Below are 27279 nucleotides of genomic sequence, written 5' to 3' on the forward strand. Positions count from 1 at the left end.
TTTGGTTGCAAATTAAACAATAATTTGTTCTGGAATAAATTAGTGAACGAATTTAATCAAATTGATGCTGCACTGAACTCTATTGGAAAGGAGAGCATGGATTTTTCAGCTGTCTGACTGGGACTGAAAGCCAGTAGCGCAGTGTGCGGAGGCACCAAAAAATTAGGGGTTTTAAATGAAAATAAATAGAAATAAACAAAAACAAAAAAAAGAAAAAGAAAGTGAATTGGATTTAAATACACTTTTTTTTTTGGCTTTATTTGCAAAGAAAAGTGTAATTCGAGTAAATGGGCAACAGTGAGTCAAAGTAGAAATCAACTTTCCTAATCAGCAATCAATCAATCAATCAAGCTGCATAAATGAAAGCTGAAGTTCTGGCTACAAAATATTTGTGGATAATGTGCCACTGGTGTATGGTTCACTGGCTAATTTCACATAGCCACTGGTAGTTTTCAAGTTACTGTTGTAGCCAACCTTAGTTAGATTTTTTTACTTTAAAATTGAAACACTGAATTGTTTATTAGTTTAACCTTTTAAATTTAGCATTTTATTGTTTCAAAGTTGTTTCTCTTTTGTTATAGTACTTAAATAACTTTGTGTAAACATATTGCACAAATATTAAATACTTTTAGAAACTTCTTCTTCTTCTTTCAAGGTGTTTCCCTAACCAAAGGTTCCTTGCGCCAAGCATCCACCCTTCTCTATTCTGAGCATCGCTTTCGCATAGACCTCGCGCTATCATTAGTTCCTTTACCTGCGCGAGCCAGCTATTCATAGGCCTTCCTCTTCTTTGTCTGCCAGCAGGTTGCCAGCTGAGAGCCTTTTTTGGGAGGCGCGTATCGCTCATGCGAAGGACATGTCCAAACCACAACACAGCCTTCTTTCGTCCACCCTATCCAGTATGGCGTTTAGTACGTTTAGAAACAAAAAAAATAAATGAATGAGCATTTTAATTTAATATAATCTTCTAAATAACAGATGAAGAGGAATAAATATTTATTATAATAAATATATACAATACATAAAATAAAGAAAGAAGTATAAATGTATAAAAACATTTCAACCTTCTTAGCTAAGTGAAGTAAGAGAAAAGTTAGGTGAGGAGGATTGGAATGCAGGGAAAAAGGAGGAAAAACCTGCACCTAGTGTAGAAAGTTAGAGGAGTATCTGTTTTAGTCTTCTGTGTCTGTATGTTATAAAAGGATCGTAGGAGGCTACGTCGCGGCATAGTGGATTGGGATGGCAGTCTAGGATGGAAAGGAGTTTGAGCAGACGAATTTGGATGAAAGAGTGTACGGGAATAATGGACGCAGTCTCGTGGAGTGAGTCAATTCTAGTGCGTCGTGGAGAGTCTGTTGCCAGTCTGAGAAATTTGTTCTGGGTTATCTGAATTTTCTTGATGTTGCTACTACAAGTCCAGGGCTCCAGGCAGAGCAGGCGTAGAGCAACATCGGCCTAATGACTTCTTTGTAAAGGAGTAGTTTGTTAGTCAAAGTCTCACTTTGGAGTCACTTGAGAGAAGAGGAAATAATAGTCGTGTAGTCCAGTTTGCCTGCGTTTACTTTGTCCTGAACGTGCGTAGTGAAAGTCAGTTTGTTGTCTAAAGTTAGACCTAAGTACTTCACGTGGGTAGGACCATGGACCATTACAACTGATTTGTCGGTTAAGAGTGGGTCTGCGTTTGGTGAAGAGTATAGCGTTTGTCTTGTCGTGGTTAATTTTAATTTTCCATTTGCTGCAGAATTTTGTGAGCCTGTCTATTGCAAGAGTAAGTCTGTTGGTGATAGTGGCCATTCTCCAAGATGACGTGTATAAGGCCACGTCATCAGCGTACATGGCAAGGTTGACATGAGGAGGTTTGGGTAGAGGATTTACGTAGGTGATAAACAGGATAGGACCTAGGATGGAACCTTGGGGAACGCCAAGTTCTAAATAACAATTTTGATCTATTTTACTGGATAAAGCTACTCTGGATAATATATTGTACCGTAAACTATTATTTCTAGTTTTTCATATTTTTATAATAGATTACAAATATGTAAATTTGTAGCTGGGTTAAGAAATTGGGCTATATTTAAACAAAAGTAATTGCATTCTGATACTGCCGATTATATTTGCAACGTTTTATGTAGTTTGATGTGAAATCACTCATTTTGGCAATTCCAGATAAAAATAGCAACCTTTATAAAGGAAAAAAAGGTTTATTATCATAAAACTTGTGTATAAAATGGCGTGAAACCGGAAACAATGTAAGAGGTTTCTACTGGCGATAATAGTTTCAATGAGAAATGTTTAATTGCCAAAAAATTAACTTTTGTCGTAATTCTTGAATGGAAAACACGTTTTCATAAACCTGTATTTGGCGGGTGAGGGGTTGAATAGGAAGGAAATAATGAAGGCCAGAATAAATTTAAATATAAAACGAAAAAATCTACTTTTAGAAAGGAGGCCTACACGTTATAGAATGAAGCTCGTTCAGGTGCCCCAATCGTGATGGCTTATAACAGGAAATAGGAAATCAGACTTGTTAGAAGAACCCATGAAATTAAGGAGAACCAGATCGATCAAATAAGACCATGAAAGATGGTTCGTTCAAAAAGTAGGTAGGCTAAGAAAGTAGATGAAACAATTCGGCTCTTTCGTTAGGTACTCCATTCTATCTACGACAGTAAGTAAGTTTGTAAAGAAACACAAGTGTTTATGTTATTTTGTAAATGTATATTGTGCAAGCACTTTGTTTTATGTGGTGTGTCCATGTTAGTGTAATAAAATGGGTAAAAGTACACTCACTGCATGTTGGTACCCAGGTAATGGGTATGCAACATCTAGTACTTACTGTGTAACGCTCCCTTTACTCAAGTGACATACCCTGTTCACTTATTACCTAGCTAACCTTCCGTCTCATTTTTTCTGCTTACTAAAAGCCAAGATGTAATGGTCCTATTTATATCGAGCATCATCGCCACGGCAAACTACTTTTATTAACTAGATACAATAAATATTACTTAAACTTTTAATTTACAAATTAAAAAGAAAAATCTCGAGATAATTGTGTAATTAAGACTAGCGATAAACATTTTCTCATTTACGGAAAAATAATTATTGAAAAAAACATTTTGCATAATGATGCCTGCCAGTCTGATAAATTATTACTTCTTTTCTCTTCCTCCAATCGATTGGAGTTCTGATCTTATTTTGAGTGTTCTCTGCAAATATCCTTTTGAGTTCCCTGAATCCGGAAAATTGGTGTTTTACATTTTGGTCATTACAAGGAGGGTGTGGGAGCGATAGTGCACGGGGCGAAGCCGAAATGTAGCTTTTCGGTTAGCCTAGGAAAACTAGCTACGTTTTTTCAAGCTGAGCTAGCTGCAATTACGTTCTGTGCTGCCGAGATTGTTAGGCGAGGAATTATTAATTCTAAGGTCGTTATCTTCTCGGATAGTCAGGCTGCTCTACGAGCTATTAGTTTCTAATAGGTCAACTCAAGGCTGGTTTGGGACTGTCTGGGTGCCCTGAAGGAAATTAGTGACCAAAATAAGGTCTTTCTAGTGTGGGTGCCTGGTCATTCAAGGTATAAGGGAAACGAAGTGGCAGATTTATTGGCCCGGGAAGGCTCTGTGGGACACTTTGTTGGCCCGGAGCCCTGTTTTGGGGTCTCCAAGTGTCTTAAGGCGGCGGCCATGGGTGCAGACTAGGTCTCAAGAGAAAGGTGAAGTAGTTCATTAGAGGCTATTCCCCGAGGCTGACTGCAGAATTAATCCGTAAAGGCCGTGGGGCTATAAGGATAATTGTAGGTCTATTAACCGGCCATTGCAGGCACAGAAAACACATGCATCGCATGGACCTGGAAGATGATAGGTTCTGTCAAGAAGAGGAGGAAACAGCACTGCATGTTTTGTGTCAGTGTGAGGGGCTTGTCTGGCTAAGGATGTTACTTCTCAGGGAGGAAAAACCAAGGCCTGTGAGCTTTATCCAAGAATCTCTCTCCAGCATTAAGAGTCTGATCAAAAGGACAGGTCTGAAGGGTGAGCTTTAGAGTGAGGGGAGCCACAATAGATCCAAAGGGGTCGCAGTGACGTAGGCTTTGAGGCCGCCCTAGCTGAATCTAATCTAATCTAATTTTGGTCCTTATGTGCGGAAATGAGTAGTGAGAATAACTCAATCAAAAAACCGCAGACACATCAAATCTGATGGCTTATTCAATTTACTTTTTTGGATCCTGCAATAAACTTTTAAGTAAAAACAGCCAATCAAACTTGCCACTTTACTGACTAAATTTTTTCAGTTTTTACATAATCAATAAATGAACTTGTTTTTCATAAAATTGATTCTGAATTGTTGATCATTCAATTAGTTCGGATGGTTCAGATAGTAACACACCTTTAGTCAACTTTGAATAATTTGATTTCTATTGTTATATAAATTGAATTGGCTCAATTTCACTCTAAATTATTTACTGATATTACTTTTATTCTTTATGAACATGTTTAGAATGTTATGAAGATATGAATGAAAAAGTTCAGATCGTTTCCTTTTTAAAAAGACAAAGTAATCGTTTCAAAGACAATGCTGTGCCTTCTGACCGTATCTCCTAACTTATTTGCTACCTGCACATCATTAAGGACTTGAGGTAGACGGCTCTACCTTTTGCTTCCTTCCCTTCCTTTGCACAACTAAAGGGCAGGGCAGATAATGGCTAGTTCCGGGCCTCTGTTAATAACTCTGCCTTCTAGGGCCTAAACTGAGGCTCCAGACACTACATGGTATATATACATATAATGGTAAATGTATCGGAACAGAAAGGGCCACTCCCTCTAGTAAAAGGCTTCTTCCTTTCAGTGGACAATGCCTTCTATTACTGCGGACTGGCTGGCTGCGCACAAGTTTCCTTCCAACAACAGGATCGCTTCTCACATTCTTCACTCAATGGATCTTCTCAAGATATATATATATATATATATAGTTCCTGTCACGTGCTATTCATTCTTTAAGGTTTATTTTTTTTATATTATTTACTTTTTAAACAGGAAACAATTATTTTTGAAGAAAGATCCCATTAGGCGAAACGGAGCTCTCTGATTTTCTGAATGCGGATCTGTTCCGAATATTCATCTAGTAACGCCTATTTTTCAGGCGCTTTATACCCAAATACGATCAGCTGAGAGAGATTGCTAAATTAAAACATTTATGTAATAACAAATTGAATTAAAACCAAGGCCAAGTACGGGAATCGATCCCAGCAACTTAACTTTAAAATCCACCCATACTTTAGTAATCGCGCGCCTTCAATAATTCTAAATATATGAATCCAACAATTTAGTTAAGTAATTAATGTATAATAGGTATAGATTAAAGTTTTTGTCAGAATAATTTGTTAAAATTTCTTATTTTCTCACTAAATTTAAAATTTTCTGAAAGATGAAAGTGAATTAGCCAACCTCTCTAATAAATTAATTATTTAAAAAAAGGTATTAAATACTTATACTTAATTTTAAACAATTCAGAAATGCCTAATTTAGGTCATTTAAAGAATCGCTTATCTGTTGCTTTCTGGCTTTAAGGTTTAGAAATTTGCTCAAAACGTAGAAGGATTGTTTGCAAAATAGATTTGGGTGAGCCAATATGCGTACTACTGATTGTAAACACTTTTTAGAACTGCATGGACGAATCAGAGCAAACCTCGAATCATTCAATCTTGATCGACCACCGACTAGCAATTGGCTAACTTAACACACCTCCAACCATCAATAAATATTTCTAGAAGGATCATTGCAACCTAAATAATGTGATGCGTCACGTTAGCCGTTATAGTTTTGCCTTCGCTGGCAGGTCCACTACAAAGTGCAGCTTTTCTAACTAGCACCAAAGGGACATTTTAATCCTGAATTTTCGCTTGAAAGTGTAGTGCAAACAGTGACCTCAGTTGGTGGAGAAGGATGAGAAGGACGATGCTTCAATTCAGTCCTTCTACATGACAGCAACATTCCTGGTAAGCCTCCGAAATGATTGCAGTTTTCAAAAGGCCAACCGACTTCCTGACAATGGAACAAAAATGTATGATGGCATTTGCCTTTTCTAACAAACCAATTAAGCAAATGTTGTCAATGCTATTGCATATTCTAAATAATTAAAATAAATGTCAAATTTTGTCAGTTCTATAACTGCAGTGAGTTTCCGTCATTCTTTTCATTGGACATCTTAGAAGTCCATTCTTATTTACCTTACCTAACATATCACGTTAATAATGGGGTCAAATTTACAGAATTATGCAGTATATCAACATTCTACGCAGTTTCTTTGTACAAAAAATATATAAAAATAAATAATGATTAAAAACTAAACACAATATAAACGAAACACATGCTATTGTTATAACATATTGGCGTTGCGAGAGAATTGTGTACAAGCCATTTATTATTTCCGCTGTTTTACGAAGCATACAAACCATTGTGACACTCCCATTACAGAAAACTGACCAAAAGGGTCACCATCGTTTATGTGAACCAAATTTAATGAAAACATATATATTTTGTAGATAGATCTCTCTAAAAGGGATTTTGCGTGACATAATGTATTCAACAATATGTCAAAAAAGAAATACCATAAGACGAAACCGCCAATAACCATAAGAAAAGTGACCGTTTTGGTTGTTCAACCATTTTTTTAATCAGTTTGTACGATTATTTTTAATTTTGCTATCCATTTGTAGATAAAATATTTCTATTAGCTAGCTTTAGAGCAGATGTTTTTAAAACTGTTCCAGTGCTGATAAGTTTGATTTCAAATTAATAAGTTTCTGAACTGAAAATCCCATGACTCGATCTCCACAGCGTTAGGTAATTTAATTAAACCAAACATCTTGTAATAAACGTAAACCCCAAAGCATTGCTTATTGCCGAAATTCTTTAGGGCTGAGTTAAGATTTTTAATTCAGTGGGAAGGCTATCAGCTCGTTTAGATGGGAGAGTAACTAACTTATTATCACAAATTATTGACTCGGTGTGCCAGTTTTTAGGGCTTTCGAGATTACCTAATGGAATGTGTTTGATTGTACGTATGGTAAGAATAACAATTTTGCGCATATCGGCCGGCTTATACTTATCGTAAGCTATTTAATACCACACTAGGAACAAAACTTTGCCTTAATGGTGATAAAAAATGATCACCTCTTACGGGATACCTAAAAACCATTTCAAGGTGAGAGAAATACCCAAAATCTGAGCGATGATTAGGTATATCAAGTTCATTGTATTTTTCCTAAAATGGTCTGTCAATTTTCTTTGAAATATCACATCTACAAACATCACCAAAAAGATTTACCAACCATTTAATTTGAAACAAAAACAACTTTTTTACATTCTCTAATTTCTATTGTACAAGAGATATCGTAAGCACACTGAATTTTGAATTGGCGTTTTCATTGAGTATATAGTTATAATGAATAAGCCATCAAACGGCCCAAAAATAATAAGTAATATTTAAAGTAAGCTAACAAGTTATTACATGTAAAATCAGAGAAGACTAGCAGTGCCCTAAAAAGGCTGTAGGTACTTATGGCCTTTAAATAAAAATAAAAGGTACTTATTATCTTCTCGTTGTACTGGTTAGCTGGAGCCAAGAAGCACCATTTTTCTTGAAGGCAGTTCGACATTTTGTCAACTCTGGTATCATTCTTCAGGAACTTGGGAAGAGAGATTTGAAGATTTGCAATAAATTTCTATTATTTATTGAGTTTACCATATGAGAATGCCTGAATAACTTCTTCTGAGGCATTAACACTCCTATCTGGGGTCCTCCACAAGCTAGATTGTGAAGAAATTTGTAACTCAGAGTGGAGTATAACAATGTAGGAATTCTATCAATATTAATATATCTTATATAAATGCATAATATATGATATAGTGAGGTAGATATAAACTCAAAATGGCACAATATGTCAGAACTAATTACACTAATTATGATAATACAGTTTGTTACAATAATATACTACCAGAACACGAGAACATAACTGGCCAGTTCGCTGTCTGACCTCGGCTACTTTTTGTATTTTCAAAGTTCGTATCCACGACAGCTTAACTCAAAATTCTGAACTCAAACCACTGTTTCCAAAGTTCATGTTTCTGTTGACGTCCTTTTTTTCTTCAGACCCAATTTCTTTATTTATTCTATCCAATGCCCTCGCCCTGATCCACTACAGGAATTCAATTTAAAATTAACCCTTTATGAAGTACATAAATATGCTGACGCTTATCCTTCTTTGTCGTACTCCGTATACAGTTTTACCATATAAGATAGGAACCAACTCAATGTGGATGCGAAAGGAAGCTTATATTTTACTCTTGTGTGAAGAACATTTTTAAACGCTCTTGTAATTGATCTGAACGGGGAAAAAAGTATTTTACTCACTTGTCAAATAAATTAATATTATCTCGCAGTTGTTCCTAAACAGATTTATTCTTACCAGAGTGAATTCTTTTTAAAACTGATTCTAGAAGCCACACTTCGCTAGTTTGTGTGTGAATATTGTAAAAAAGAAGAAACTTGTTTAATTAAATCAAAAACTTCATCCAATATTATACATTAATTTAAAAAAAAGGCTTGATAAAAACTTTTAGCTTGGAAATGGAATAAAAAATTGTTTGCTTTACCCTAATGGTCCATATATCTCTGAAGTTTAGACAAATTTAGTTAAAAACAAAAAAAGGAGTGAATTTAAAGAGAAAAAGTTTACTCTTCTGAACTTAAATAAAGTAGTAGCAACTCATTTACGAAAGTGACCCTCTTTTTTTATATTAAATGTTTACTTAGGTATCAATATTTAAGTTTTTGCTAATTGTAAGAGTAATTAGCCGGTGGAGGCTCCTTAATGTATTAATTATTGCTTTGAATGTAATTAACTACCTGTTAGAATTTTGATTGTTTAAACTTGATGATTAATTGCATTTATAAAGAGGAATTCCTGCAATGACACTTTACTCTTTTTCCATGGGGTCGTAACTTTAAATCAGGCGGTATTCATCTTAATAAATAACACATTACTGAAATTAGTTTATATTTATTTTTTAATGGCCCACTGCATCAGCCTATTTGAATATGTAATCTATTTCTATAATTCTGTACCTCGGAGGGAAAAGGCACCATGTCCATTTTTTTCGATTTTCAGATTTTGGCATCATTTTACAAATTTTTTGTTGCACTTTCTACAGGTGTAAAGCACTATGTCCTATGTTTACAATTAAGCGATTTATGTATATTTAAAAAGCGCTATGATACTTCATTACTTAAGGGTAAAAGGCACTACATGGGCATAAATTTTTTCACAATGGAGATCAAAATAAAATATTTTAAAATATGGGAGGTTAAGTGGCCATACCAACTGTAATAATTATGGTGAGAAGTACAGGAAAGAGTACAACCGGAAAAGTGGAACAAAAAATGAATTTGGAAAAATATCTTCATTTGGCTCCCCTGTAAAATTTACTTTTTGTGACATGGTGCCTTTTCCCTCCGAGGTACAGAATTAGAAAGATTTGTGCAGCATGAGTGGGAGAGAACCTGGTGACGTAAGCTGTTCGGATTCTGCGAGCAGGCAGTCCACTCGACACAGTAACACAGCGCCTCAGAAAAAAAAGCAAATCATCTTCAACTGTATGAAAGAAATTGGCCATTAGAGTTTCTCGAGAAATATCGGGGATAAAACCAGGTAAATTGTGATTAGAAGTCACTATAAGAATTTGCAGTTCGAGAAACAGAATAGGAAGTGCCGAGAATTGGAATGTTGAAGAAGAGATTACCGCAATTGCCCTAAACCATTCGACAATACTTTTCTGAAGAGAGGCGCTACGGTAGCCGAGCGGGTTAAGAGGCGAGACCTGTAAAGCTAATATGCATTGTGGTACTGGGTTCGATTCCCGGTCTTAGGCCTTGGATTTTATTTAATGGTTAATAAAAGAATTTTACAGTAAAGTATGTTTGTTAGTCGCCTCCGTCCACGACACCTAATTGGTAGGTGGACGTTAAGCCTCGCCTGAAAAAATAGGCGATTACTTTACTTTACTTACTTACTTTTCTGAAGAAGAAGTTCAGAAGAGCTGAGGCTCGCGAAAGTCCTGTTTAATGGCAATTGTTTGTAATGCAGAATCTCCAGCTTCTCCAGATGAGACGGAGTGGAAGGCACCCACTTGGATAAAAAGATTAAGAAGATCTCATCATAGGAATAGTCTACACACTTGCAGATAAACGGCTCAATACAAAGATGAACATGCACGCTCAGGCTGAAAATCTACTAAAGTATTAGGCCAAAATTCCTCCCTCTATTTGCCGCCACTGGAAAGAATGAATATATCCATTCTTAAAAGAAAGTGGCAATATCAATGAATTTAAAGCAGGTCTTTGAACTATCAAAATTCAGAGTTTCAACAAGAACTCCATAGCCGACTTGCATATCTTGTATCCGTTATTCAACATACCCGAATAATGTGGCTAAGGGTAGCCTTATTCACCCTCAGTATTTCTGGAACAATTTTTACAATTAGAAATTATTAACTTTCTCATGCGCAATATATTGTTTTCATTATTATAAAGTATACATTCTTATTATTTTGATTTTCATGAGGGAATCAAATTGTTGGAGGTGTTTACGAGAAAGTCTCTAAAAAGTGAAGAATCATATTTAAAAAAGAAAGTGGAGATTCATTAGTTTGAGAAATTTTGGTCGCTAATTTCATCATGAAAATAAAGGAACATAAAGGAAGTACAGCTAATTATGAATCCTCTTGAACGCTAGTTAGATGAACATATCTTTACAACCCAGGAAGCATTCTAATAATACATTTTTAAGGATTGTTCGAAGTGGAAGAAGCGGTTGGCAGTGGCGGAGATAGGATATGTGTTCCACTTTTGGTGTAAACACACCATTAGAAGGAATAGTTAGGTGAATACAGAAGTTGCATTAAAAAAGCAATGCATTTCGGAATTAGGGTAATATTATGGCAGAGATTCTTTTTAGTAAAAACTATTTTTATGATGCAACTAAGTCTCTATACTTTTTATGCATTAATTTAGTTTGCATCCAGACTAAAGAATAATTTAATAATAAGGTACTGGAAAGGCTTATTTATATTTATAGATAATAAAAAATCTGCGCTAGAAGCGAAGTCCGTTTACTTCCAAGTTCTTGGTTTATGCCCCCCCCCTCCTCTTTACTGATACAAAAAGTACTTAGAGATTTCTTTCTTTAAGTTTTTAAAACAGATTATAAAAGTTTTGAACGATGTTGTGAATACCACGACTAGAATATGGGTCTTTCTAAACTGGTACCATGAAAACGTTTTAAGATAAGATAGTTTGTCTGGAACACCTTCTAGACTCCAAGACTCCACGCTTTTAGAGTTATATTCTGTAGTCTGTGGTCGTTTCTTTCCACTTTTATCAAACAAGAATGCAGCTATACATGTACAGCTTTTATATACTGCAAATTGTATGTAACGCACTAGTTCCGTTTTATTATTTTATTTCTTTATTTTATTATGTTTTCGACTTTAACCAAAACTTTTTTTTTTTTACCTCAAAGTCTTCAATAAAACTTTCGTACATTCCAATTTTAGGAAGATTTTATGAAAGTATGCCCAAAGAAATTCGCCTATTTTAATGTCAGTGGGAAATCCAAATCACAGGCCACAGAGCAAGAAGGATAGTTGAAGGTTTTACGAGTATTTAATTGCGTCTGGCTCGGAAGCAAAATTTAAACATTCAAATTACTCGCGAAGACCAATAGTTAATCTTCAAAACCATGACAAGAGTGGAAGTTATTCTAAAATTAACAATAACAGAAGTTTGATAACAAATCAAGAGTTTATTTCCTAACTGTTGCAAAATGAGGTCATAAAGGTGACTACTTCAGTTAAAAGAAAAAAAAGAAGTAGGTTCCGTAACAAAACCAAGCCGGATGGGATCTTAATGGGATGGGACAGGTAAAAATTCCCTCGACAACTGTAAAACAACATATGTTTAAGGGCTGAAGTAGTCAATGAACCAATTGACTGACGTCATAGCCGAGGCAGGTAATTGTTTAAAAAATTACGCGTCATTCCTTAAATGGAAGATTTAAAATACTCTCAACCATTTTAAACTATAAATCAGGTAAAATTAGAACCAAAAGGAAATTCCTATTTTTTGTAAATATTGTAAATATATTAGACATAAACATCAATTTATTTGCTTTTTTAAAAAAATACAATTTTTATAAAAGCTGGAGTCTAGCCTAAGTTCTAATTATAGAATTATAGCCAACGTTGGAGTTCCTTTTTTATTATTATACATTTTTCTATGAACATAGCAACAGATTTTAATTGTTTTTCACTTACACAATTTAAGAGGAGATCTAACCGATCTAAAAAACAATAATTATAAGGCAAAATATACTGACCAATGTACTTTGTTCTGAAACTATTGAAAAATTTACATTCAATCAGAAAATGAGCGACTGTGTCTCGTAAATACGAGGGTCGTTTGAAAAGTCCGTGCAAAGTCAGAGAGATAGCACTACTGGCGCGTATCGAGGTTATGTTTAGTTAGTAGCATCTCTTGGAAGAACACACACCAAGTTTCAGCCAGATCGGTCTATTTCTTTGTGTTTGGCATTCGTTTGAATCGAGGAAGTCGAGTGATTTTCAAAAAATGGACGAAAAAGAATTTCGTGTGTTGATTTAAACACTACTTTATGAAAGGCAAAACGACTCAGGAGACTAAAGAGAAGCTTGATAAACATTATGGTGACTCTGCACCTTCGATTAGAACACTTTATAAGTGGTTTCAAAATTTTCGGAGTGGCCATATGGGCACAAGTGACGCTGAACGTTCTGGACGCCCTGTTGAGGTTACTACTCCAGAAATCATTGATAAAATCCACGATATGGTGATGGATGACAGAAGAGTGAAGGTGCGTGAGATTGCTGGTGCTGTGGGCATCTCGAATGAACGGGTACATAATATTTTGATCAACATTTGGACATGACAAAGCTATCCGCAAGATGGGTGCCGCGATTGCTCACGCTTGACCAGAAATCGTGTGAAGTGTTGCAAGGACAGTTTGCAGCTGTTCTAGAAGAATCCGCAGGACTTTAAGCGTCGTTTCGTCAATGTGGATGAAACATGGATACATCACTACACTCCTGAGACCAAAGAACAATCTAAACAATGGGTTACCAAGGGGGAATCTGCGCCAAAAAAGGCGAAGACCGTTCCTTCGGCCGGAAAGATTATGGCGACTGTCTTTTGGGGATTCGCAAGGAATAATCCTCATCGACTATCTGGGAAAGGGTGAAACTATTACAGGTGCATATTATTCATCGTTATTGGACCGTTTGAAAACCGAGCTGCAAGAAAAACGCCCACAGCAGTTGTGGTCGCAAAATTAATGGAAATAGGGTTCCAACTCGTTTCACATCCCCCCTATTCTCCAGACTTGGCTCCCTCGGACTACTATTTTTTCCCCAAAATGAAGAAATGGCTGGCGGGAAAAAGATTTTATTCAAACGAGGAGGTGATTTCAGAAACGAATGGCTATTTTTCAGACTTGGACAAATCCTATTATTCGGAAGGGATCAACAAACTAGAGAAGCGTTGGACGAAGTGTATAAGCCTAAAAGGAGACTATGTTGAAAAATAAAAAAGGTTTACCCCAAAAAATTAAGTAGTTTTTATTTTTGCACGGACTTTTCAAACGACCGTCGTATATTGCAAATTTCAGGGAGCAAGTCAGTGTCTCATTCTTGAAAAACTGTTCACTTTTCCACTTTTACAAATAAATATGTCCTATTTCAGGACGTAAGTTCGCAGCACATTAACAATAACCTATTTACTACTGAATCGGAATGTTTATGGTGACTATATATTTAAATATATAAAATTTATTAAAATACTAGGTTTTAAAGAAAGATAAAAGTATCAAAATACAAACATGTCAAAACCTGTAAAAACTGAATGATCAGATGTGTTTTAATTGAATTTAACACAAAAACACCAGTGTTCAATGGCTATTACTGGCATTTGGCTAGGATATACCTTCTCTTTTATAAATTTTAGCCAGCTGGGCGACATGTGTCATCAAATGTCAGTAAACTGTCCATATTTGATGTAATTTCCAACACACTTTTTTAGTTCTGTCCTAAAGTATTACCTAATATTTCAGAAATTAATTAATTTTTTTAAATTTATTATTTTTGTTACTCTCCTTGAAATTTGCCTAGCTAACTGATTTACAGGGATTGACAAAGTGCAGTTTTGATTGCATAAAAAAAAAAAACTCTGATAAAGTTTAGCAGCCGACCTTTAGAATTTGACTTTTAAGGCGCCTCTTTAAACCTTAGTGGCTGGTGATTTTCTCAGATTACATGTCACTGTTATCATATCTACGAGTAAGTAGTATCATAGGTGGTTTTTGGTTTATTTCGACCGTTGTTGATGGATGATTTTTGGGGAATATCGAGGTGATGTCATCAATAAAAAGTTGCATTTATTGATGCATCAGCAAAAAAGTTGTATTCATTGATGACCGCACCTCGATATTTCCCAAAAATCAAGTAGATAGGTCTTTGTCCAGAAGTGAGAAATGCATTGTGAAGGCTCTCGGCGCCTGAAAATTTTAGATTTTTCGGTATCCTAAATGGATCAAAAACATGGTTATTAGAGACATCTCTCTCTCTTTGTCATTCCCTTTCATGCTCTCTCACTCTCGCTGAAGAGAGATAACACAAATAAATTTTGGTGAAAAAGTCAAACATGTTTCTCTCTTGCGATGGTTATTTATTTGTAAAAGTGAAAGGTTTCAATTCACAGTGAAAATTATTTCAGTTTTCTTTTGATGCGTGCTTTAAATAAGAAAAATAGATTAAAGTTTGAATAAAATTTCAATTTCATCTTTGCAAGAACAGGCTTGGAAGCATTGCTGAAGAATCTTGAAGTTGCTAGCTTGTGGTAAGGATAAGTTTCAAGATCTCTTGTCAGATAGTTGCTTTAAATGACTTTAGGAAGTTTGGCCATAAGGTTTCTATCCGAATCGTTCACTACTGGTTGGATTGGATATTATATTAGGATAATGATGTTAATGAGAAGAGTATAATTCATCTTCAGCTACTTGTGTTTATTTAACAATGTAAGGGAAACCAGTTCTCATTTAAACACAATCTGCCATAATTCACATCATGGCTCCCTGACCATATCTAAGCAGACTATTGGTTTGCAATGGCTGCTAGTAGAATGTGCAAGCTGTATACTAATAAATAGTTTTTCATTGTGAAAATAACTATTTTTATAAGCTCATTTTTAATTTATTAACTATTTTCCAAAAATAGCAACAATGATTTCTCTTTAAACATCGTGTACACATGCACTAACTTCGTTGAGCAATATAATAATGAGGAACATCTCTTTTTAATATAAAGGAAGTGCAAGGATTCATTCTTAGATCAGGCAATTTCTTTAAAGTTCTTTCAGAAGTTAATTACTGACTTTTATATCTATTTCTGAGCGAGAGAGATTTCATCTATCGGAATTATTGTTAGCCTAAAATGAACGAAGATTTAAGCGGTTATTTAAGAAATTATAGTAGTAGAGATTTAAGAAATTATGATTTGTGAAAATGAAAAAAATAAAATGCTTGTGTATTCCTAATTTCTTGGCCCACAAATATTATGCCCGATCGCTGTCAGCACCGCTAGTTGTGCATATTAAATTAAATCTGCCTCAATTAACTAAGGTAGCTCTTGAAATTTTGATATATTACCTCTCTAATAATTTTAGCTAAGAGAGAATTTCATCTTAATCCATTTACTGCCCAAGATTAACTATTAATTATTTTAGCGCAGCAGTAGTTAGGAGCATATTTATCATATTTGAGTTTCAACTAAGAATTTTTAACTTTCACTAGTTCTACATATTTTTAAATTTCTGGTCCTATTCCCCATCAAAAGAAATAAAAAAATAATAATTTGAAAACGGAAATGATGCAATGCAGTTATATTTAAAACACACTGACCCAAAAGTTCTCTTTCGGTTTTAAGTTCTATCTTTATGGGAACAGCGAGTATTCAGTAGATCCAGCTTTGTGATGTTGCTTTGATCTTCTTCAACGACAGAAGCTGCACTTTCTGTTTGATTTTTCTTTACGCAGAGTAATAAACGCTAAATAATTTTTTAACATACATCAAATTTTCTTCGATTAGAAAAAAAAATTAAATTTATTTTTGCGTCCAGGTATTAGATATTCTTCTCGCCCATTAATTGCTTTAAAGTTTTCTCTTTCTTATATTGGGGACACATATTCACTTTTGTTGCCAAATGGCAGTAGCACTGCCGCAATTCTCACATTTAGGTGTGTTTATCTTTACATTGAGATGCTTCACGATTATTCCCACATTTCCCACATCTTACATTCCCTTTACTTTGGTCTTTAAAGTGACCAAATCTTAAACACTGTCTGCATTGTATGACATTTTGAATGTAATTGTGCACTTCGCATCTTACGTAATGTATATACACGTATTGTGGTAACTGCTGCCCCCTAACCGAGAACAAAACCGACTGAGTGGGAACGCATTTTGTCTCTTTCATATCCCTGTCTATGACTTTTCGCTTTAATCTTCTGATTTCTATTGGTATTCAACCCCTAATGGACCCCTTACCACTTCCTTTATCTCCTCTTCTGTTTGATCCGTATCTACACCCCTTCTCTGCAATAAATATCTGGGTATGTAGACTTTGAAACCCTTTCCCTTTAGAATTCCGGAACTCAATAATCAATTGGCAGATAATACACCATTGTTCATCTTTACTCTCAATCTATTTATGCCAAGCTTTTTAATTCCGTCGATATTTTTGGAAATGTCTACGTGTTTTTCGTTTAGTAATTTTCCAACTGACATTGGGTGCACCCTCGAAATCCCCTTATTAGTATTTTCCACAATAACGTAAAAGGGTCCCAAATCCGTACTTTGGTATTCCATATTTAAAATGGTACGCATTTCTACTTTTGTTCGTCACATTTGTGTAAATTTACTCATTACTTACCTTATTTCCTTCTTGATTGGTGCTTAGCTGAGTCAGTTTCATATCCGGTTCGCCCAAAATGCTTCTACTGGTAGAGACTAATCCGCTGTTCGTCCCTTTACGTTTTCCAGTCATGTTTACCACCTTCTTGACTGACTTATTAGGCATAATTGTGATTTTTAATGATATTTTTGAATTTCCAAAAATCGCTTTGATTTACTTTTGTTGGTTTAATCCTTCATTTTTTTTTTTAAATTTAGGAGAAACTTGTCGAGCACAAAAGCTAGTGAAATCTAAATAAAAAGACTATTTAAAAATTATTTTGTTAGAAAGTGAAATGGAAACTTAGATGGATCTAAATTTTAAATAGAATCATGATGTTAGAAATGTATGAAAGGTGAAGAAAACAGCAAACAGCGGTCATTGTTTTATTCACAGGAGAATTTCCCAGCAGTTGCTTTATTTTCAAGCCGCTAAAAAAGTATTTTTGCTTGTTAAGATTTTTTTTTTTTGTAAATAATGACAAATTGTAGCCAGAACTGACTGAAAACAAAACTTTGCCAGAAGCCATGGTCATCGAATATCATATGCGCATACAATTATACTGTATTTTATCATTTCACTTTACACAACTCCATGTGTTCGGCCGTGACTTCTACCACCGGACCAGTTGTATGTGCTCGACTAACCGTAGTTCCGGCTTTTGCATGATTGCGAAAGCAGAACAACATGGATCTCTATTGACTTGTTAATGTCGTGCAAAGATTGTTTCATTTATTTTAATTATTAGTCTATTATCCTGGGGTTTACGCCCAATTTATCCATCTAATTAAAAAGAATAAAGTAAACATATCGTTTTTAGTTTACTTCAAAGGGCTTTACTTTGATAAAATAAAAAAGAAATAAATTACCAGAGCGTCAAGAAGGAGGTCATTACCGCCCGGCGCACAGAGGCCCAGGATGAAAAAAAAAAAAATATATATATATATATATGTAAATTTTTTTCGAAGTCTAACTGCAGGTAAGTATAATTGAATTTTGAATACATAAGAGTTGAGATGTTGACATGTACGGAGATGTTATGTAAAGGAGAGACCTTTTTTACATAAGTTGTAAACATGCACTAGCAATGTGCAACCAATGCACTTTCCAATGTACATGATTCGTCACTCATGTAACCTCTCTTATTTTTTCAAAAAAAAAAAAATACTGCAACTGAATTATTTTTTTCATTTTATTTCTTCCTGATTTATTATGTGCCTTAAAAGATCACATAATTCTGATTATTATTATTATTTTTAAGAAAAAGTTTAGAGTCAAGGATTACAAAATTTAGTTAAATTTAATCAATGAGCTCTAGCAATACTCGGTTTGGTTTTCTTCCACTTTTAGAAATAGTATTTGGACTCCCAGCTTAACAATCTAACCATTTCGAACTGAAACAAAAAGTAATCTGACGTAAGAAGTGTGCTGGAATAGAGAAGCCGCCCACTGTGGTAATACTCACGCCGAAGTATGTCACATTGTAGTCAGAGATGGTCAATGGCGTCACAACCGAAGTGGAAGATTATTTGGAATAGAGATGGAGGAAGAATTTGTATCAGAGGATTTGGACAGAATAGAAAAGAGTTCAAATATTTTTAATATTTAATTTGTATTGTTGCAGTTACGTATAGAATTGAAATGAATAGTTTGACCTATAAAAGGGAGCTTTTACAATTTAGCGAAGAATTTTTGATTCAAAGAACCTACAATTTCTTTGAATTGGAGAGCTCGGTTGGAACGGACCCATTGTTCAAGTTCCTAAGTCCACATTGGTTTGAGTACACTGTTGTATACGTATAAAACGTTTTTGTAAGCTTTGGTCGTCTATCAACCAAGAGCGTTCAGTTTAAGTAATTTCAGTGTTATATGCGGGTTCCACATTAGTCGTTTACCTAACGGTCGCGATCTAAGTTAGCTGAAGGAATTTAAATATAGTCAAGCAGGAGTAAAAGATACATGCCGCAGAATGAAAGTAAAGTAATCGCCTATTTTTTCAGGCGGAGCTTAACATCCAACTACCAATTAGGTGACGTGGACGGAGGCGACTAGCAAACATACTTTACTGCAAATTTCTTTTATTAACCATTAAATATAATCCAAGGCCTAAGACCGAGAATCGAACCCAATACCACAATACATATTAGCTTCGCAGGTATCGCCTCTAACCGCTCGGCTACCGTGGCGCCCGCAGAATGAAAGTAATTTTTTCGCATTTCTTTGTGTTAAATTTGATTAGCCATTTATTGGTCCAAGATTCAATTTGGTTTAAGTGTGTTTGTAAATGAGTGGAAGCTGTAGAAAGGTAAGATCAGTATCATTAGCGTCTGAAGAAAGTAGTGTGTTTACTTCAGTTTGTAAGTGAGATATGAACAAAGGGTGAAGTGGCCCCTAGTATTCTACTTGAAGTACTCCTGCCCGTGCTAACGAGTAGTCAGAAGTGGAACTTTTTTTTATGTTAAAAAATTAAAGATGAGAATATTATCCAGTGACCTTGATCTAGTGAAGGGCTTGGAAATGGTGAAAAATGATTTCCTAATACCGTATTATCAGAAGAAAATTGGAACTCGTTTATACTGTATATATTTCTATGGAATGCCAATCCAACGATGAAGACTCTTCTTTAAAAAAAAAAAAAAAGTAACTAAGTAACTTCTCATACAGACAGGTCTGCCATCCTCTACACATCAATAACACTGATATGTCCACTTCTACACAAGTTCGGCACACCTAGAGCTCTGCTTAGACCGAATTCCTTTTACGCGGACCTTTCACTTGAGACTTAAAAGTCAGGAACTCCTTGGACTTAGATCCCCTCTGACCATTATTCCCAGGTAACTCTAACTTAAAATCATTACCATTATTGTCACGGAGCAGAATTGAAGGAATCCCACCGCTGGAAACCCATTTAATCCTTCTAAAGTCCTTCACAGGATAGTAAACCCATCCTAAAGTTCCCTAACTTATAAGTACCCTACGTCAATGAAATAATGCACACCAGATTTCGAAATTTCTACTCAAATCTAGTTAATCAATCTGAATCTTCTCTTCCAAACAATTATTCACGCACTATAATCCGATTTTAATCCTGCATATCATTTAAAATGGCATTGGTTCCATGATTCTATCCTCCTTTTGCAACATATAGAGTGCCAGCCAGCGCCGCTGTTGGGTTTACTATTCTGTTTAAACACTAGCTGAGGTTATATAGAGTAAAATTATAAAACAAAAGTTTCAAAAATAAATAATAATAAATAAATGACATTTTTATTAAAACAGCGTGTATACGAGGGGGTACCCAAAAATAACCGGAATTGCGTTGCCGCGCATGGAGCTTATGTAGTACGCATTTCTGCCGCTAGACGTGTATAGCGCAATTCCTTGCCAGTTCAGTCCTGCCTGTGTTGTCTGCCTGGCTTGTTCTGTTCATCTGCAGTGATTGTTTTTACCAGCGCTGTTTTGTTCTTTTTTCGTTTTTTATGATGGCAAGTTTAAGTGAACAACGTGCAGCTCTGAAATTTTGTTTTCTACTCGGCAAAAATGCTACTGAAAGTGTTTTAATGTTGAAAACAGCTTACAAAGATGACGCTATGGGAAAAACTCAAGTATACGAGTGGTTTACTCGGTTTAAAAATGGCGACATGTCGATTGATGACAAACCTCGTTCTGGACGTCCATCAACTGCCCGAATCGACGAAAATGTTGAAAAAATTCGAGAGCTGGTGTTCACAGACCGTCGACAGACAATTGATCAACTGTCAGAGAGTAGTGGGTTATCTTGGAGCTCGGTTCAGCGAATTTTAACGGAAGATTTGGGGATGAAAAGGGTTGCTGCCAAGTTTGTTCCTCGAGTTCTGACTGACAATCAAAAAGAACATCGAGTTGAAACATGTGCTTTGAAACAACAGCTTGAAACTGATCCAGACTTTCTGTCAAAGGTCATTACTGGTGATGAGTCATGGGGCTATGGTTATGACCCAGAAACAAAGCAACAGTCGAGCCAATGGAAGACGTCATCTTCACCCCGACCAATAAAATGTCGTCAAGTCAAGTCAAACATCAAAACAATGCTGATTTGCTTTTTTGATACCAAAGGCGTAGTCCATTCAGAGTTTGTCCCCCCAGGTCAGACCGTCAATCAAACCTTGTATTTGGAAGTTTTGAAAAGATTGCGCAATAGTGTTCGCCAAAAAAGACCCGATTTGTGGCAAACAGGAGACTGGTTCTTCCACCACGACAATGCACCTGCACACACAGCCATCTCTGTTACACAGTTTTTGGCTAAAAATGGCATGGTTCCACTGCCCCACGCACCTTACTCGCCTGACCTGGCTCCGTGCGACTTTTTCTTATTTCCACGCATGAAAAAGGGCATGAAAGGTCACCGATTTGACAACATTGAAGAGGTCAAGAAAAAAACGAAGAAGGAGCTGTCAGCCATTTCTAAAGATGACTACAAAAAATGTTTCGAACAGTGGAAGCACCGGTGGGGCAAATGTATTAGTTGTAATGGAGAGTATTTTGAAGGGGATAAGGTTGTTCTGTAAAAAATTTGTAAATAAATAGCTTTTAAAAAATAATTCCGGTTTTTTTTTGGGTACCCCCTCGTATGTCTTCCTTTAATAATCAATTTATTGTAAATGTTGATATTTAAGAAAATTAATCAATAGAGAATTTTAAAAATCATTAAATTTAGTAATATAAGAGTGTTGTAAATCATTAAAATTTCAATATTAACCGTTTAGTAGGTTTTTCGTTTCTGTATTTTCCTAGATAATATCTGATAGTTCTCAAATGAACCAATAAACACCACAAAACCTTGCAGTTTCCAAATTCTCATGTTACAGGATCATTTAGTCAATAACAACTGCCTAACCTCTGTTAACACTGTATGTAATTAATTGTTGCCCAATTCCAGTAATTTGATTCAATAGTTTGTTAGCAATTTGAGTAAGTACCAAATTTGTAACGTTACTACTGGCTGAGATTTGCTTCAGTCAGCCAATCATGTAATACAATATTTACTCGCTATTTACTAGCAATTACTTATTCATTTTAAATGCGGACAAATCGTGTAATTGTAGAAGTTAAAAAAAAAGAGACATTCAAAAGTTAATTTAGCAGGAAGAAAGGAGATAGATAAAATCATCTGCTCAAACTCCTTTCCATCCTAGACTTCCATCCTAATCCACTCTGCCGCGACATAGCCTCCTACAGATCCTTCTTATAACCTACAGGGCACAAAAGAATAAAACAGATACTTCTCTAACTCTCTACACTAGCTGCAGGTTTTTCCTCTCCTTTTTTTTCCCTGCATTCCCGTCCTACTCACTTAAACTTTCTCGTTCCTCACTTGGTAAGAAGGTTGAAATGTATTATTCATTACACTTCATTATTTATTTTATGTATATATTTATCGAAATAAATAATTATTCAATTATTCAAGAAGATAAATGGTTGTATTGGGTGCAGTTTTTGTGGATTAGGAAGTGGCAGATTCCCTCAGACACTCCAAAATCTGGTGTGATCACTCAAATCTATTCATCTTACGTCATTAATTTATTTTTATTGAAATTTAGAATTCAAGTCTAAAACGTTAATCGAGAAAAAGTTCCAAACTGTTCGATTGGTATACAAAAAGTTTTTTAATTCAGATAAATCTTTAAAGCCAAACTGTTTTTAATTAATCGAGCTTTCCTCACCTTTCCCAAAAACTTTCTTTTTGAATTTTCTTGGCCAGAACGTTTTTCAAATAACTGTTACAACAGACACTAGATTCATGAAAGCCAAGCTTAATGAATGTTGTAGTAGCGTTTTTTTTTTTTGAGAAAAACTCAAAAGACTAAAAAGATTCTCTTAGTCTTCCGTTGTCTAATTATATCTTCTGGTTGTATAATAATACCTAAAAACTCATTATCGGGTCCGGAATCATCGGGGGATAGTAAATGAAAGGTAAACCAAATATGAAATTTGTATTTCATGTGATTTTACAAGTTTTGTTTTATTCCATTAATTCCACAAACATACTCGGATCCACACCGACCTCAATAACTCCACAAATAAACACTTTTATGGACTCAGAGGATCTCATCCACAATATTTCCGGTTTAGAATCGATATGGTAAGATCCTGATTTGGATTTATGATCGCCCACTCTCCTTCATTCTTAATAACCACTACATATTGCAAGAAGGTTGGGAGTTTAATTTTTTCGAAATTGCTAGATTATTTTTTTGGTAAAGTAGAAAAAAAAAAAATATGATTCTCCTACTGAGTATAAAAACTGCTCATTGGTAAAGAAGAAGATTGTTCACAGGGTTTCTAAAAAACCTAATTTAATTCGTCCTTGTTGGCGGTCAGTGTGCGCAATGAATACATTTTTCAAATACAATAATTTTTATATTTCTTATATCAGCCAACCACATTATTACAGGCTATGAAACAACCAATCCGGACCGGTATCAAAGCTAACAAAGTGTGGTTTACTTGACTTCAGGCAGGTAATTATTATAGTTGCGGTTTTGACTGCACTGCAGAGCGTACTGCTGGCGACCAGTAAGAGGACCTTTGATTAGTTATTGGTCTGTGGTTGTCTTATCACAGTCTACTGAAGCCTTGAGGGTCTATTCTCAGTTCCAAACCCTATATAGACTGTACCCATTAAGATTGGATTGAGGGATTGAATGGAGATGAATTTCACGTTGCTAGCTCACTACCGCTTAATTAAATATTTCTCTTTTATATTTTGGTTTCAATAAAGTTAATTAAGTCTAGAAGGTAATGCTTTCTTTTGTTTTCCAAATCAACGAGTTCTGGATTCGATTTTCCTTTAATGGCGACTTTCAACTTTTCTTTTTTTTTTTTTTTAGAATGATCAGTAACAAATGGACAGAGTATCGTATCGCTTTCCAATCTATCGGATTCTTATTTTATTAATGACCTTAGCACAGGACAAATTAAAGGATGTATTACAGAATTATCTCTATTGTTATTAAATAACAATTAAATTTTAATTGTCAGTAGCATGGTAACTATAGATATCTAATTTCAATGAATTGATTTACCTTTTATTTTTTAACAGTAAAAGTAGCAAAGAGCATCATTTATTTAAGAATAATTTCATACTGTCTTTTCTTCTCATCCCAACATAAAATATTACATTGTTGTTGCATTGTTCAAAATGCATACGTATTAGGCGCTCAGATGCTAAGCTGTATTGCAGAACAATCAAAACTCAATTTTGACTTTGATTTAATAAAGCATTTTAATAATTCTAACCAAAGGGCAGCTTCTGAGTCCTATTCTTTATTCCTTTTACACTTCAGACATATTAACTGATCCTAACACCATACTTCTCACATACGCAGAGACACCGCCTTACTGTCTACTAATCATGATCATGTAATAGCTCACAGAAATCTACAGTCTCATCTCTCCTCATTAGAACAATGGTTCAAGAGATGGGCTATTAAACTCAATGAAACTAAGTCGCAAAATATCACCTTCACTCTTCCTCCAGTCATCTATAACCTAACACCTCTACCAGTAGTGAACGTTGCCCGCTACCTTGGGCTTTACTTAGACCGAAGACTTTCTTGGAACCCCCAGACTAGACTTAAAAGAACAGAACTAAACAGACGCTATCGACTACTTAAAAGACTCTTAGACGATAGATCAAAACTTTCTCTGGACAACAAAAGACTGATTTTTTACTTCTATTTTGAAAGAAACGGAATAGAGGTGTGGGGGTTCAACCAAACGCTCCAGTCTCCAAAGGATTCAATCGCTACAATCTAAAATACTTCGAACTATCGTAAACGCTCCATTTTATGTCTCCAACCTGACCTTAACATTCCTTTTGTCACCCAAGTTGCTAAAACACGATACAGAAAACTCCACTTCAGCCTGCAATCTTATATAAATCCTCTAGCTCAAAATCTTTCTTCTAGAACTCATCCTGACAACCCGACAAGACGTCTTAAAAGACAGTGGCCTCGTTATCTCCTCTCAAGTGAAGAGAATGATTAACCATATAATGTTTTGGAGTGTTACCATTGGGTAACTTCACTCGTTACCTTATCATTTATTACTCTATTGTATCATTGTTACTTATAGCGCTAACGCGCTGATTGTAGCGCAATAAATGCAAAAAAAAAAAAAATATATATATATAATTCTAACAAACTGGTGTAGATATCATTGTTTATTCTTCGTACATATATATTTTATATTATGTTTTAGTTATTCATAGTTTTCAGTTTAGTAAGTGGCAATATTGTACTGAGTATTAATATTAATTGACATTTGAAAGCTGTAACTTTATAATTTACTCAAATGGTGCAAATAATATGAAATATTTAAGCCAATAATCAATATGTTTGGTTGGTAATTAGTGCTCGTCAGTAACTGAAGTGATCCGCGTCTGGAGCTTTTTTCAGTGGACTGAAAGGGTCTCCGGTCAATATTCACTCTTTATATACAACACTCTCTCTATTATCGGACGGCGGAAAGTGGGTTCTAGGAGGAGAAATTGTGCCAGGTGGAATCGAAGCCTGCAAAGTCCCTGCTCTGAGCACTGAGATAATAGGTGATAATCTCGGGGATCTTCAAAAACTATTATCATTTAGTTAAATGAATTCAGTTCCTAGATCCCACGACTTGGGAAATGTTCTGTAGACCATAAACATTGCTAAAAAAAGAATTCTACACTATATCAAAGAACTTCGGCATAATTTTTATTTTAGCCATATCAATTACAATAACTAATAAGTAATTTGTTCCTGTTATGTCACAATTAATTTATAAAATATTGAACAAGTGGGGGGGGGGAAAAAAAATTGTTTCTGAACTTTACCGTCTTTAATTAATTTATTTTTTTATTAATGAACGGCAAGACTGAGGTTTGGGGCTTTCAAAGAGTTTACATCATGTAATTAGAGCAATAACTTCTCTAAAAATATTCCTCGCATGACGATAGTAATTTCCAACCACTGTTTATAGCTTTAATCTACACTAAATTGTTTTAAAAGACCCTTTTCTTTTCTTCTTTCTTTTTTAAATCTGATAACGCTTTCTTGCTAGGAGATTGTCAGTGGAGCCATTTCAAATGTTGGCCTTCTAATAACCCTTTGTCCTTCTGAATTTACGTTTAACCTTCTATAGGGTAACTTTGAACTGGTCTGTTCAACTGCGTTTGGTGTTCAACCTACCGCCTAAACTAGTTATTTAGGGAATTTATGTACTGCACCATTCGGTTATATTCTTTACCGCATTCTTTCTTTTGAACACTTCTCCTCAAGCTACTTTAAATAAATTAGTCTTTCTTTCTTTATAATATAAATCATGAGAACTTCAGGATTCTTCTAAAACAAACCTGGATTGATAATTTACACTAATTGTTAACCATTTCCTTAAAAACTAATAATATCAAGACTTTGTAACTTACTCTCTGGTGAGCAGGTCATCCAAGACAGATGTATAAAACTTGTACTTAAAACCAGATCAGAATACAATTTTTAAGTACTCACTAGCTGTTAGAAATCACAGTAGCCTAAATTCCATTTTAGATCTATCGTGCCTGCAATCTAACTGGCAATATTCAGCAATCCTTTCGGCCTACAATATCAGCCTCCAAGTGATTACTATGAGTCTATCTTCTATCTATGCTATCTACTAAAACTGTGACAGCCACCGTAATTTCTGAAAAGATTATTTTCAAACACTCATCCATAATAGAATTGAGATAGATGTGAAGTTTTACCGCGATAAAAATAATTTTATGTTTTTTCGTTTCACCTTAATCTTGTTAAGTATAATATATGGTCCGGGAATTAGGAGAGCAGTTCATGCTGGAGCGACTTGTTTCATCTTATGCTTCGCACACGTCAAATTAACCTCGAGTTGTCTGTAAAAATAATAACTGGCAGTTTTATAAACAGTTATACACTACATTCAATTATTAACGAAGAATGTATGTATATATATATATTTAGAGAGAGATAGAGAGATTAAAAAAAGTTTGCCAGACGGTTCGGTCAACCTGTTAGAGTTGAGTGATCAAATGAGGCAGAATAAATCAATTTATTACAGTTGAAATGTTCCTAACGGTTGCGAGTATTGGCTGTACGACATCATGCGAAAGTCTTTACAATTCTCATTTTTTTTGTATTAACTTGCTTTATTGCAGTACAA

The 27279-nt window shown here is 35.0% G+C and overlaps 1 protein-coding gene across 2 annotated transcripts in view; it reads right to left on the reverse strand.

Moving 5' to 3' along the window:
• Positions 1 to 538: 538 nt before the first annotated feature.
• The window catches only part of LOC141455326 (uncharacterized), a 172021-nt gene continuing 145280 nt past the window's right edge, over positions 539 to 27279 (reverse strand). For both annotated transcript variants that reach the window (XR_012459200.1, XM_074130274.1), the window contains exon 3: positions 539 to 892. Coding sequence is in view for 1 of the 2 variants with exons in the window: in XM_074130274.1 (XP_073986375.1) it covers positions 629 to 892 (264 nt within the window). In the remaining variant the exon portion in view is untranslated. The remainder of the gene's footprint in view (positions 893 to 27279) is intronic.

Source organism: Rhodnius prolixus, unplaced genomic scaffold (genome assembly GCF_049639745.1).
Source record: "Rhodnius prolixus isolate KJV_2025 unplaced genomic scaffold, Rpr scaffold_4, whole genome shotgun sequence".
NCBI classification, from domain to species: domain Eukaryota; kingdom Metazoa; phylum Arthropoda; class Insecta; order Hemiptera; family Reduviidae; genus Rhodnius; species Rhodnius prolixus.